At 47.4% G+C, this 10,814-nt stretch overlaps 1 protein-coding gene across 1 annotated transcript; it reads right to left on the reverse strand.

The window, feature by feature from the left end:
- Positions 1-6,331: 6,331 nt before the first annotated feature.
- Positions 6,332-9,855, reverse strand: LOC123408154 (very-long-chain 3-oxoacyl-CoA reductase 1-like). Its single transcript, XM_045101333.1, has 3 exons — positions 9,522-9,855; positions 6,774-7,132; positions 6,332-6,697 (listed from the first exon to the last, which is right to left on the reverse strand). Exons 1-3 carry the CDS (start codon positions 9,853-9,855, stop codon positions 6,332-6,334), a joined length of 1,059 nt encoding a protein of 352 aa, XP_044957268.1.
- Positions 9,856-10,814: the final 959 nt, after the last annotated feature.

Consider the following 10,814-nt stretch of genomic DNA (forward strand, 5'->3'; position numbering starts at 1 on the left):
CGAGACAAGAAAAGCAATAAAGCTGAGAAGGTTAAAAGCACTCGACAACATGTACTCACCTCATTCGGAGGAGGACTTTCGGCGCGGAAGGGCTTCACCCGCCGGGCTCCCACGGGGTTATCACACGTGCATGTGATGCTGCGGACCCACGCACTCATAGTCTCCCCGCTCACGTCCTCTAGATGAGACCGAGTGGTATCCAAGGGCCCCGTGTAATGCTACATAGCGTGGTCTCGGGCCTGCAGCGGCTGGATGCGCCGACCCAGAAAAGTCTCCAGCAGGTCCATGCCGGTGACTCCCCTCCGGACGACGGCTATCAGCGCATCGACCAAAGGCTGGATCTGGGTTCTTTCTCCCTTAGAGAGCGCAAGCATCCTGGGAGGGCCCGTACGGTCTAAACTGAAAGGTGGCAACCCACTCGAAGCATTCGAGCAAGCAATGTCCTGGCAATAGAACCAGGACGATTGCCAGTTCCTAACTGACTCGGATAGCTGGAGGGAGGGATAGCTACTCTTTGTTTTCTTCTGGAATCCTAAACCCCCGCAGAGCTGGAGGATGTGTGTCTTATCATCCGACTAGCTAAGCTTCTTAACAGTTTGGGATCTAGCAGAGAAGACATATTTAAAGAGCCCCCAGTGGGGAGGACATCCTATGAAGCACTCACAGAGGGTGACGAACGTGGAAAGATGAGCTATTGCATTCAGAGGAAAGTGATGGAGCTGCGCCCCGAAGTAATTCATGATACCTCGGAAGAAAGGATGGGGAGGCAAGGAGAAACCTCTGGCCACGTGGCTGAGCAGCAGAACGCGCTCCCCCTCCTTTGGCGCCGGCTCCGTCTCGCCTTCCGGCAGCCTCAAGGACTTGTTGGCGACCATGCCGTGCTCCACCACCTCCAGCACGTCGTTCTCCGTCACCGAGGAGGGGAGGAAGTCCCGCTGGATCCAGCCCGCCGGCAACGCCCGCTGCCGCCGCTGAGTGGAGGCCGCCCCCTTCTTCTTCTTCTTCTGCGCCTCGAGCTTGTTGGTCTGCCCCTTCGTCATGGCGAGGACGACGGATCCGTATAGGAGGAGAGGTAGGAGGTGGCTCGAGGTGTGCAGAGAGCTGCGGGAGGAGCGAGATTAATGGGAGGAGGATGAGCAGCGCAACAGGAAATCCCGCCGGGGAGGCTTTAATAGGCCTCCGACTGGGTCACTTACAGGTGGGCCCAGGATCTTATCCCCCCAACCGACCGCTGCAAGATTAGTGGAGAAGATAACGGCACGGTAATCGAGGAGGCAAAACCTACTCGATGGCGATGTCGTCATCCCCGCTGAGCGCGCGGCAACCGAAATTTGAGGATCCCGGAAAATCCGGCGCTGTCAGTTTGACCAGTCACGTCGAAAGATTCCGCGGAAGCACTCGGTCCCTGACGGTTCGTTTCACTGGCATATTCACTCGGATCACTAGATGAAAGGATAAAATGGATCGAGGCAAACAACGCTAAAGTCACCTCAATACCAGTCGGTTCCAAACTCCAGACATCACTTCATCATTCCAACGCCGATCCATTCGGGGACTAATGATGGGGTTCTAGTCCCAGGGTAGGGTCATAGGTCTTCCCTATAGGTCCTACCCAAGGACTACCCTTCATAGAAGACAAGGCCCTTAGACAGTTCCGACTGAACTAAGGGCGCCCCCATCATCCAGTCGGCGACGATCCACTAGGAGCATATCTAACGTACTGATTGGAATCCACTCTGTACATCGTAACCTCCCAGGAGGGCAACGGTCATACGTTTTCATACACCATTATTAGCATTTAAAGCTTACGTTACCTGTAACGTAAGCATTTACTCGCCACTATTCCACCCCTGTCCACCGGGCCATTATGAAGAGCAGCGCACTCTATATAAGCCGCCCTTCACCACTGGTACGGGGGTTGGCACTTGCTGTAATCCTATAATCCACTCGACACAAAGCTCCCAAGAGCACTGAGACGTAGGGCTTTTACCTCCGCCGTAGAGGGGCCTGAACTCATACATCCTCGCCGTAGATAAGGCTCTTCCCATATACTTTCGTACCCCATACTTCTACTTTCAGACTTATACCCACGACAACCTCCTTCATGATGACTTGGGCAAGATCATGCTAGATGTGATAGAACTCAACTCGCAGTCGATGATCTGGTACATTTTCTAATTTCTTAGCCCATTATAGAATATAGGCATTGCCGGATTTAGATGACATGCGAAGGTTCTCGCAATCCCGCTTGTACTCCAGCATGTGGTGGACGACATATAATCCATCAATAAGAGCATCTCTCGGTTGCTCGATGCAGCAAAAGTCGACCTTGTGGGCATAGGAGGGCGCGCGGTTCCTTGTCCTCTTTTCAGTGACCACTCCACCCGAGTGGTCGTAGAAGAAGATAGCACTATCGAGAACATCCTTGATGTGGGTGTAGTGTTTTTTCTTGCTCTTCGACGAGTCCAAGTAAAGAGCATGGGAGAATCGGGGCAAAGAATGAGGAGGATGGCGCGCCCCCCGCTGCTAAAATAAGTACACCTCAAATTAGCCTCCAAGCTTGCAAATGAAAGATTGAAATCGAAGGAAGAATATATGCAGATGACTTACTGAGATGATAAGGAAGGAGAATCGCCTCGTTGTCCTTATTATTGATGGGAGAGACGTTGGCCTCCCCCGCCGCTAACTGATGAATCTCATCCCTCAACAACATGCCCACACTCGTTGGCGCAACTCGCCTCCTACCGCAGTTCGTCGACAGCTTTGCTTCCTCCACCGCCTACTCATACACTTCCTATTACGATGGCACAGACGAAGGGACAGCTGCCTCCTTCTCATTGATCCAACCCCCGCTGAGGAAGAATGGGTCCGGCCAGACCAGACCCTTGACCCGAAAGCGCACTAAAAGAACAAGCAATCAACTGAATTGACCACAACCACGATAAGATTCGGTGAAAGAAATCGGACGACCAAAAAAATTCGACCTGAAGCCAAATCGAAACCAGCCGACTGAAATTTAGTAAAAGTGTTAAATACGGGTCACGCTCACCTCGGATGAGTGGTGTGCTTGGGTTGTTGGGTTGCCAGAATGAATGCATTGCTTCGGTCTATAAAATGGCTCGCCCCAAATGGCTCGTTCGGTATCTAAGGTGCTCATATCGAACGTTCAGTACATGTTAGGATCCATTCTTTAGGCATATGAAAACATTATATATCCTTGCAAAGATAGGAGAGAGTGGGAGGACATTTGTGGGCCCACAATATTGCCACCATTTTACAGAAGCATGTAGAAAGGCCTTCCACTTCAAGGAGAAAAGCACCTGGAGAGGTTGACCATAGAAAGGGAGGGAAGAAAATCACAAGACATGGTGTGATCATGCACTGTTCATACTGTGGTGAGCTAGATCACAACAGGGCTGGATGCAAATATTTGAAGGCTGGACTTCCACCACCAAGTGCCAATGTGCCAGCTCCTGATGAAGCCAATGCTACTTCCAATGTGCCAGCTCGTGATGAAGCCAATGTTGCTTCCAATGTGCCAGCTCCTGATGAAGCCAATGCTGCTTCCAATGTGACAACTGAAGATGATCCAGTCTTAAATTAGGTAATAAAGTGTTCCAAGTCCTAAAATCAAATGAAATATCTTCATGCTTGCCATATAACTAACACAAATTGTTCCTGTGTAATTGCAGGGACAACAAGAACCAAGTGCTGTGTTTGAAGATCTTATGGTGGATAACATGATTGCCCAAATGCCAACAACAAGGGTTGTTCAATAGTGGCCATTACCTACTTCTGGGTTTCTCAGTGCTGCCCAAATGATGCTCAACCAGACTAATGGTACTCAGTCAAGTCAAGCTAGCTCAAGCACCATTAGGCCAGGTGAGTTAGCATAGAAGCTGGAGGCAATGAAAAATCAGAAAGATAGGGAGCTAGAGGAGAGAAAGCAAGCCATCCTTGCATCTGGGAGGGAAGAAGAACTGAAAAAAGCTGAAGACATAGCAAGGAAGACACATGAGGTAGCACATAAGAAAGCAGAACTAGCAGAGAGAAGAAGATTGGCTGCATTGGAGAGAGCTGCCAAAAGGAAAGAAGAAGTACAAGTAAACATGAGAGCTCAAGCTGAGACCAAACAGATCATTCAAGAAACAATGAAAACAATAGGTGCAGAGAACAAGGTAAAGCAAGAAGTAGAGAGGAAAGCTGCTGCTAAGAAGAAGGAGGAAGAAAAGAGAGCTCAGAGAGAAGCAGCAGCACAGAAGAAGGAGGAAGAGAATAGAATTGCTCCTGCAAAAAGAGAAGAGGAAAAGAAAAAAGCTGCTGCAAGAAAAGAAGCTACTTGCTGCAAAAAAAGAAGAGGAAAAGAAGGTACTAGCTGCAAAAAAAGAAGCAGATAAGAAGCTTGCTGCTACACAGCAAGAGGATGAAAGCTGCTACAAAGAGAGCAAAGGAGCTAAGTAGGGAGAATCAAGGAGTAAAAAGGAAATCAAGATGGTTTGAGAATCAAGGAGATTGTCCAAAAAAGGCTGCAAAAATATCAATGTTTGACATCTTCAAGTAGTTGCCATGATCATGTATAAGAGAACATGCACATGTTATCTGTTGTGCTGCAATGATCATGTATGGTACCATGTACTCTTTTGCAAAATACTCTCTTGGTGGATGGTTTCAAATACAGTGGTCATTTACTTTGAAGATCATGTGTTGGATTCTTCTAATGATGATTGATAAGCAGTCTCATTGATAAACCATAAACAATCGCATTCTTCTTATGTTATGTTACTATTTTAGTGAGTAGTGGCATTCTTATGTTATGATTGATAAACAATCTCATTCTTCTTATGTTACTATTTTAGTTAGTACTGGCATTCCAAAGTAAATATAAGAAATGCAGATTGATAAACAATCTCATTGATAAACCATAGCTTCCAAGGTTCAACATAGCATTGCGACTACATCATTGAAACCATTACAAGTGCTATTAACACCACATTTAACCAAACTCACTACAAGTACTACTTCCCAAAAGAGATACTTCATCATCTTCACTTCATCATCTACAAGTACTACTCACTACAAGTGCTGCAGAGTACAAGGACTGACTGACAGAACAACATTTCCCAAAAGAAATACTTCATCATCTTCACTCCTTCAGTATCAACAACAACAGTTCTTCACCATCAACAACACATTCACATCTTGAACATGATCAACACCAATGCAACACAACCTAGCAGCACCACAACACCAACAAGCATCTTCATGAGGGTCACCAGCTCTCTCCCAAGGGTCATGAGTGCAGCAGCTTGCTGCCTTGTCAGCCCATTTGCACTCTCATTTTTCAGAGTCTTCCTCTAGCTGGTTGAGCCATTCATGCAGGTAAGCTCTTGTGCTTTGAGCAGTTCCTCCCTTCATTCCTCCGCTGCTCCAATAGCATCCACGAAAGCATCGCCGACGAGATAGTGCTTCTCACTGAGGTACTGGACGTACTCCAATTCCCAGTGCCAGAAATCACAATTCACCTAACCAAACAAAACCAGTGTAGATGCGAAAATAAAAAAAAACTCAAATCTTTAGATCCAAAACCCAAGAACAAACCATGAAAAGGAAATATATCGAAGAGAACCACCAACCCCATTCTTCTGGCATTTGTAGAAGACCCACCCGTCGCGCTTCTCAGTGGTGGAAATGTACATGCGCACCTTCTCCTTGCAGGAAGGGCAGCAGACTAGAGGAAGCGCCAGCGACCCACGGCGGACAACAGAGGAGGAGGAGCTTGCCGTAGACATGACCACCAGAGGGGAAGCAACTGCCAGCGGATTCCACGACGGCGACGGTGGTGCGGTGGTGGGGAAGCAGAGCGAGGTGGTGGGGAAGTAGATCGGAGCGGAAGAGGGGATAGAAAAGAATGGAGCAGTGCGGTGAGGGTTAGGGATTTGAGGGAATTGGGGATTTTGGCTATTTTACACAAAACACCTTCATGCAATATTGCCCAAATCAGGGACCACAACGTGGCGGTCAACAATTGGTCAAACTAACAGTGTACGCATCGCATACGTGCTACAGTGACCGTATTTTCACGTCAAATCGTATTCGGTGACCGTATTGAGCATATTAAGAAGTTGAGTGACCATATTGCGCTTCCGTCGCAATTATAAGGACCGTGGGCGTATTTATCTCGAAATTGAATAGTTTTGCTAGGACCCTTCTTTCTTGACAGGTCAAATATGAGGAGTTAAGGTATAAGAGATCATATAAAGTACTAAATTTGAAGAGATTTACTAGAGATGCTCTATGTTCGGCACAACACAGTCAAGTAACCCCATGTTGCTCAACCATGAACTCTGAAGTCTGAACCACCTTGATCCAAGGGAACACTAGCACCCATCTTGTCACTCAAAGGAACACGACCATCCAGTGAGTTCGCCCGCATTTCCCTCAACGGCTTGATCCTCCTAAAGATGGCTCTGTGCTGTAGATTCCGCTTGAGGAGGTTCATGTCTTTGAAGGAATCTGGGAAAAGATAGGTGAACCATTGCTGGAGGCAGTGGGCGAAGTTGGGGATGCACAACGTCCCGTGCCCAATCCAGCGCACCGCCGCGCGCGCGTAGGCGTCTGGGCTCAGCACCCACGGCCGAACAAAGAAGCTGTTCTTCACGGTGCTCGACACCATATTCGTTTCCACCACGAATGGGATCTGCAACCACGACACAACCTAGGGTAATCTGGTGAAACGACACGATGGATATGAGCGCCCTGCACCGTTTACGTACCTGACACTGCACATCGATGCATGTGCTCTTGTACTCCACAGAGAGGCTCCTGGAGAACTCTTCGACGTACCGTTTGGTGGCGACATAGACAGAGTAGAGCGGGTGGGAGGGGAGCACCGATCCTGATGCCGAGCCGATGTTCACGATTGCACCCCTACCCCGGCGCAACATCCCTGGCAGCACCTCGGCAGTCACCTCCGTCAGTGCTAGTACGTTCACATGTATCATCCTCACCCACGCTTCCACGTCCACCTCGTGGAGGTACACCGCACCGGGCTTCGCCACCCCGGCGTTGTTCACCAACACCCCTACATTCAGCCCCGCCACGGCCTCCCGGAGGCGACTCATCGCCTTGTCGCCTGCAGAAGATCGAACAAAACGAGACGACCGATCAGTGATCAGAACGACACACACAATCTATGCTAATCTGACTGATTATTACGCATTTGCTATTGGCAAGTTGCCTGCATTAGCAACTCGTGTCAGTGGATTCAAAGAATGCAACCCCGCGATTGAGAACGAGCGACAGGCGTAGAGCAAGCAAGGTGTGGAGCCGTCAATAACCCGGACCCAGCCACACAGGCATGACTCGGCAACAACGGCGCTTGTGAGGGGGTTGTAAGCTTAAGTGGCTCTCGTGCCGTACATGATGGGGACTCTACTTTTAGGACCCCTTTAGGCCTCGTTTGGTGCACGGGGTTTGAGGATGTTTGTAGGGTATTATCTCCGAGGGGATCAGAATCCCCGCGATTCCCCGCGTGTCCATTTGATGGACAGGGTTTGTGGTGAGCAAACCCCTTTAATCCTCTCTAATCCTCCTCAATTTCTTCCTACCCACGCGGCTCAGAAACCTTGTCTCATGGCTCAGGGATTTGACAATTGAAGGGATTTGAGAGGATTGGGTGGAAGGAAGGGATTCACCCAATCCTCTAAAAAACTCCCCTCCACAATCCTCCCCAACCCCTTCCTGCCAAACAAAGCCTTAGGGCTTGTTCGGTTAATCCCCACCACAAGGGGATTGGAGAGGATTGGAGGGGATTGAGGTGGATTTTGACTTACACGGGATTTAATCCTTCTCAATCCACTCCAATCCCCTTCAAATCCGTTGCAACCGAACAAGGCCTTAGCTGACGAATTTCCTTGAGGCCATGTTCGGTTAATCTCCTCACCACAGGGATTGAAGAGGATTGAGAAGATTTGAGGAGGATTTTGACTTACAGGAGATTTAATCCCTTTCAATCCCTGGCAAACCTCTTCAAACCTTGCCTAACCGAACAAGTGGCATTTGTCGACGTGGACTCCACGCAGGGCCGCCCCGGGTGTGTGTGGAGGGGGTGGGGGTAGGGGTAGGGGTGGCCGCCCCGGGCCACCAAAGACAAGGGGCCCCCGCCTAGGTATGTCTAAGCACCTCAGCCACGATCGGCAGGCGTCTTTAAGACTCTGTAAGTTGTTCGATGGTGTATTAGGAAGAAGATGACTGAAGCGTTATTCCTTTGGTATATTGGGCCTTGGGTTTTCTTTAGCATGTAGGAGTATGCATGTATGATGGTAGGCCTGATTTTTAAACAAGAAAAAACAGTGACGGGTCACACCAGGGTGGGGCAGCATCTGTTCACCGGAATTAGCGTTCAGTTTTGATTCTAAAAATATTTGATACCACGGAATAGCGAACATGACGTACTCGTTTTCCGTCGTCCCATAGATTGCAAAAAACGCCTTACATTATGTGAGTGAGGGAGTAATTCATAGCATATTTTTAGGTGCTTTTTACTGAGCAGATGAAACTATAACTTATTTTGAAATATCATACATTTCTAGAACTTGTTTATATTTTATAAATCAACGGCCAGTTGCTGTATTAGCTTTATTTAGTGATGTACATATAGTATATCCAACTTTGAATTTAATATGTGCATATAGGCCCATTGTGTAGTCATTATCCGAAAGATTGTATATTTTAAGTCAAATAATTTTCTTTGCTATCGGTTTTACCATACCAAAAATCTAGTTCTTCCTACAATATCGTGAACATGTAGTATAGCTCATAAAATGGTAGCCGTAATTTGGCTTGATCTAGAGGCCGAGTGGTTAAGGAGATTGCAGCACTCGCTAGAATTTTGATAACATATGTCTCTTATTCTCTTTTCATTGATAACAACAACATTATTGAGTTTGCATCCATGATTCTTGGGTTTTTTCATATATAATATTTCTAAAAGATGGTATTATTTGATATTTCTATAATTATTCGTAACATTTTATATAGACTTATATTAACCATTTGATAATTTTTAGACAATTTTAACCATCTGATTGTTATACTCAAGGACCCCATGTTTTATTTTCGCCCTGGCCCCGAAATCTCAAAACCATGCCTTCCGCCGACACTTTTAGTTGTGAGGGGTTGTAGTTTTTTCATAGTGGCTTGTCAATTTCTGTTGAAGAAGGTTATTTTTGTTTAAGACTACCACCATCTGATCTCGGTGACCATAGTGCTCACTTTCTGGTTCAGTGGTTGTATCCAAAAAGATTCTAGAGTTTTGCTGTACCCTCCAAACCAACCATCAACAATCTAATTCTAGGAAGAGTTTCGAACGGTTAAACTTGAAGGAAGGGCGGTTAGAACAAAGCAAGGGATGACACTTTCCATGCGTGAAATATATCAGTACTAAAACTGCCATAAAAAAGAGTTCGTTTGTCACCCTTTCACCAGCAAACGGTCGGCAGATAAGACTTCGATACTTTTACCTTGCGCAGTGGATACGAGGGAGAAATCGAACAACACGGTCTTAGTCTGCATGGCGTAAGTCCTGGAGATCGTTTGGGAGATGTCCCGGAGTCTGGCTGGGTCACGACCGACGAGGACAAGATTGAGGCCACACCGTGCGAGCTCCAGGGACATGGCACGTCCGATGCCTGATGTTGGCCCTGTAACGACGGCCCAGGCGCCGTATGTGTGACGGAGATCCTTGGGTCGGCGCAGGCAGAGCACGAGGTTGGCAAGGAGGCGGATGCTGACAGTGGAAACTTGGAGGGCACCCATGGAGGCCAGCCATAAGAAGAACCATACGGACGCAGCCATCTCGCAGCGCGTTTCCTTCAATTTTCTTTTTCTCGAAACTCGTTATACTCCTTTTGCTAGCAAGTGTGACCGTGCGAACAAGCAAAGACATCTGGCCATGGTCGTGCGCGCGATCTCTCTTATTTATGCGTCGCGGACAGTATACGATTTAAGGACACCACGCCATCCTCCAACAGCTTTGCCTCATCATTACTTGTCCACGCCATCCTCCAACGTCTTTGCCTCGTCTTTACTTGTCCACCCCATATCAGAGCAAGACGAACTATGATATCATTACACATCTTGGGCTCTAAGGGGCTACTCTGCATGTAAGGGTGTGTGTGCTTGGTTGGGATAACGCGCACCTAGTTAGCGTTGCTTTGCTTTCCGACGATGTAAAAGCATCTCCTAGACTCACCCGCAATTTTTTTCGGTATGTGTCTGTTTTGTGTCCGGACTTGGTCTGCCAATATGATGGGGGACGGAGCCATCCAATATTCGGATTAAAGAGAAAAAATAGATGAGGATCATGCATGTGGTGACTTATTTGTGTTGTACTGTCAAATTGGGTGAGAAAAGAGGGGGGGGGGGGGGGGGGGTCATGCATGCATGTGCCGTTGGAAGAAGAGAGAGAAAAGAGGGACATGCATGTGATTGCTCAAAATGCATGTCCGGACTCAAGGAAAGCTCTCATCTTTGTCTCCATTTTGTTGAAATCCCTATGTTCAGACTGCTAAGCGAACATATACGGATCCCGTTGGATAGTAAGAGTGGTCCGAACACTACGGTCTGAATATATACCGAAGGTTTGAGGGTCCACCTTTTAGATTCCCTAAAAGTTTAGAAACATAGTGTCTTTCTTTTCTTGCTTTCCTATCTTTCTCTATTTTTTTCTTTTAACCATTTGTTTGTTAGTAAATGTTTTGGTTTTAGTTCAAGTTTATCGTGGTTTAAAACCACAACATCTATTATGAATCTGA

This window comes from Hordeum vulgare, chromosome 7H (genome assembly GCF_904849725.1).
Source record: "Hordeum vulgare subsp. vulgare chromosome 7H, MorexV3_pseudomolecules_assembly, whole genome shotgun sequence".
Lineage (NCBI taxonomy): Eukaryota > Viridiplantae > Streptophyta > Magnoliopsida > Poales > Poaceae > Hordeum > Hordeum vulgare.

What these genes read in the sequence shown, in the direction of transcription:
- LOC123408154 (XM_045101333.1), bottom strand. Translation starts at nt 9,855, where the DNA reads ATGGCTGCGTCCGTATGGTTCTTCTTATGGCTGGCCTCCATGGGTGCC. An exon ending in CCTCGTATCCACTGCGCAAG is followed by an intron (nt 7,133 to 9,521) that starts GTAAAAGTATCG and finishes GATCTTCTGCAG; the next exon opens with GCGACAAGGCGATGAGTCGC. An exon ending in GCATCGATGTGCAGTGTCAG is followed by an intron (nt 6,698 to 6,773) that starts GTACGTAAACGG and finishes TCGTGGTTGCAG; the next exon opens with ATCCCATTCGTGGTGGAAAC.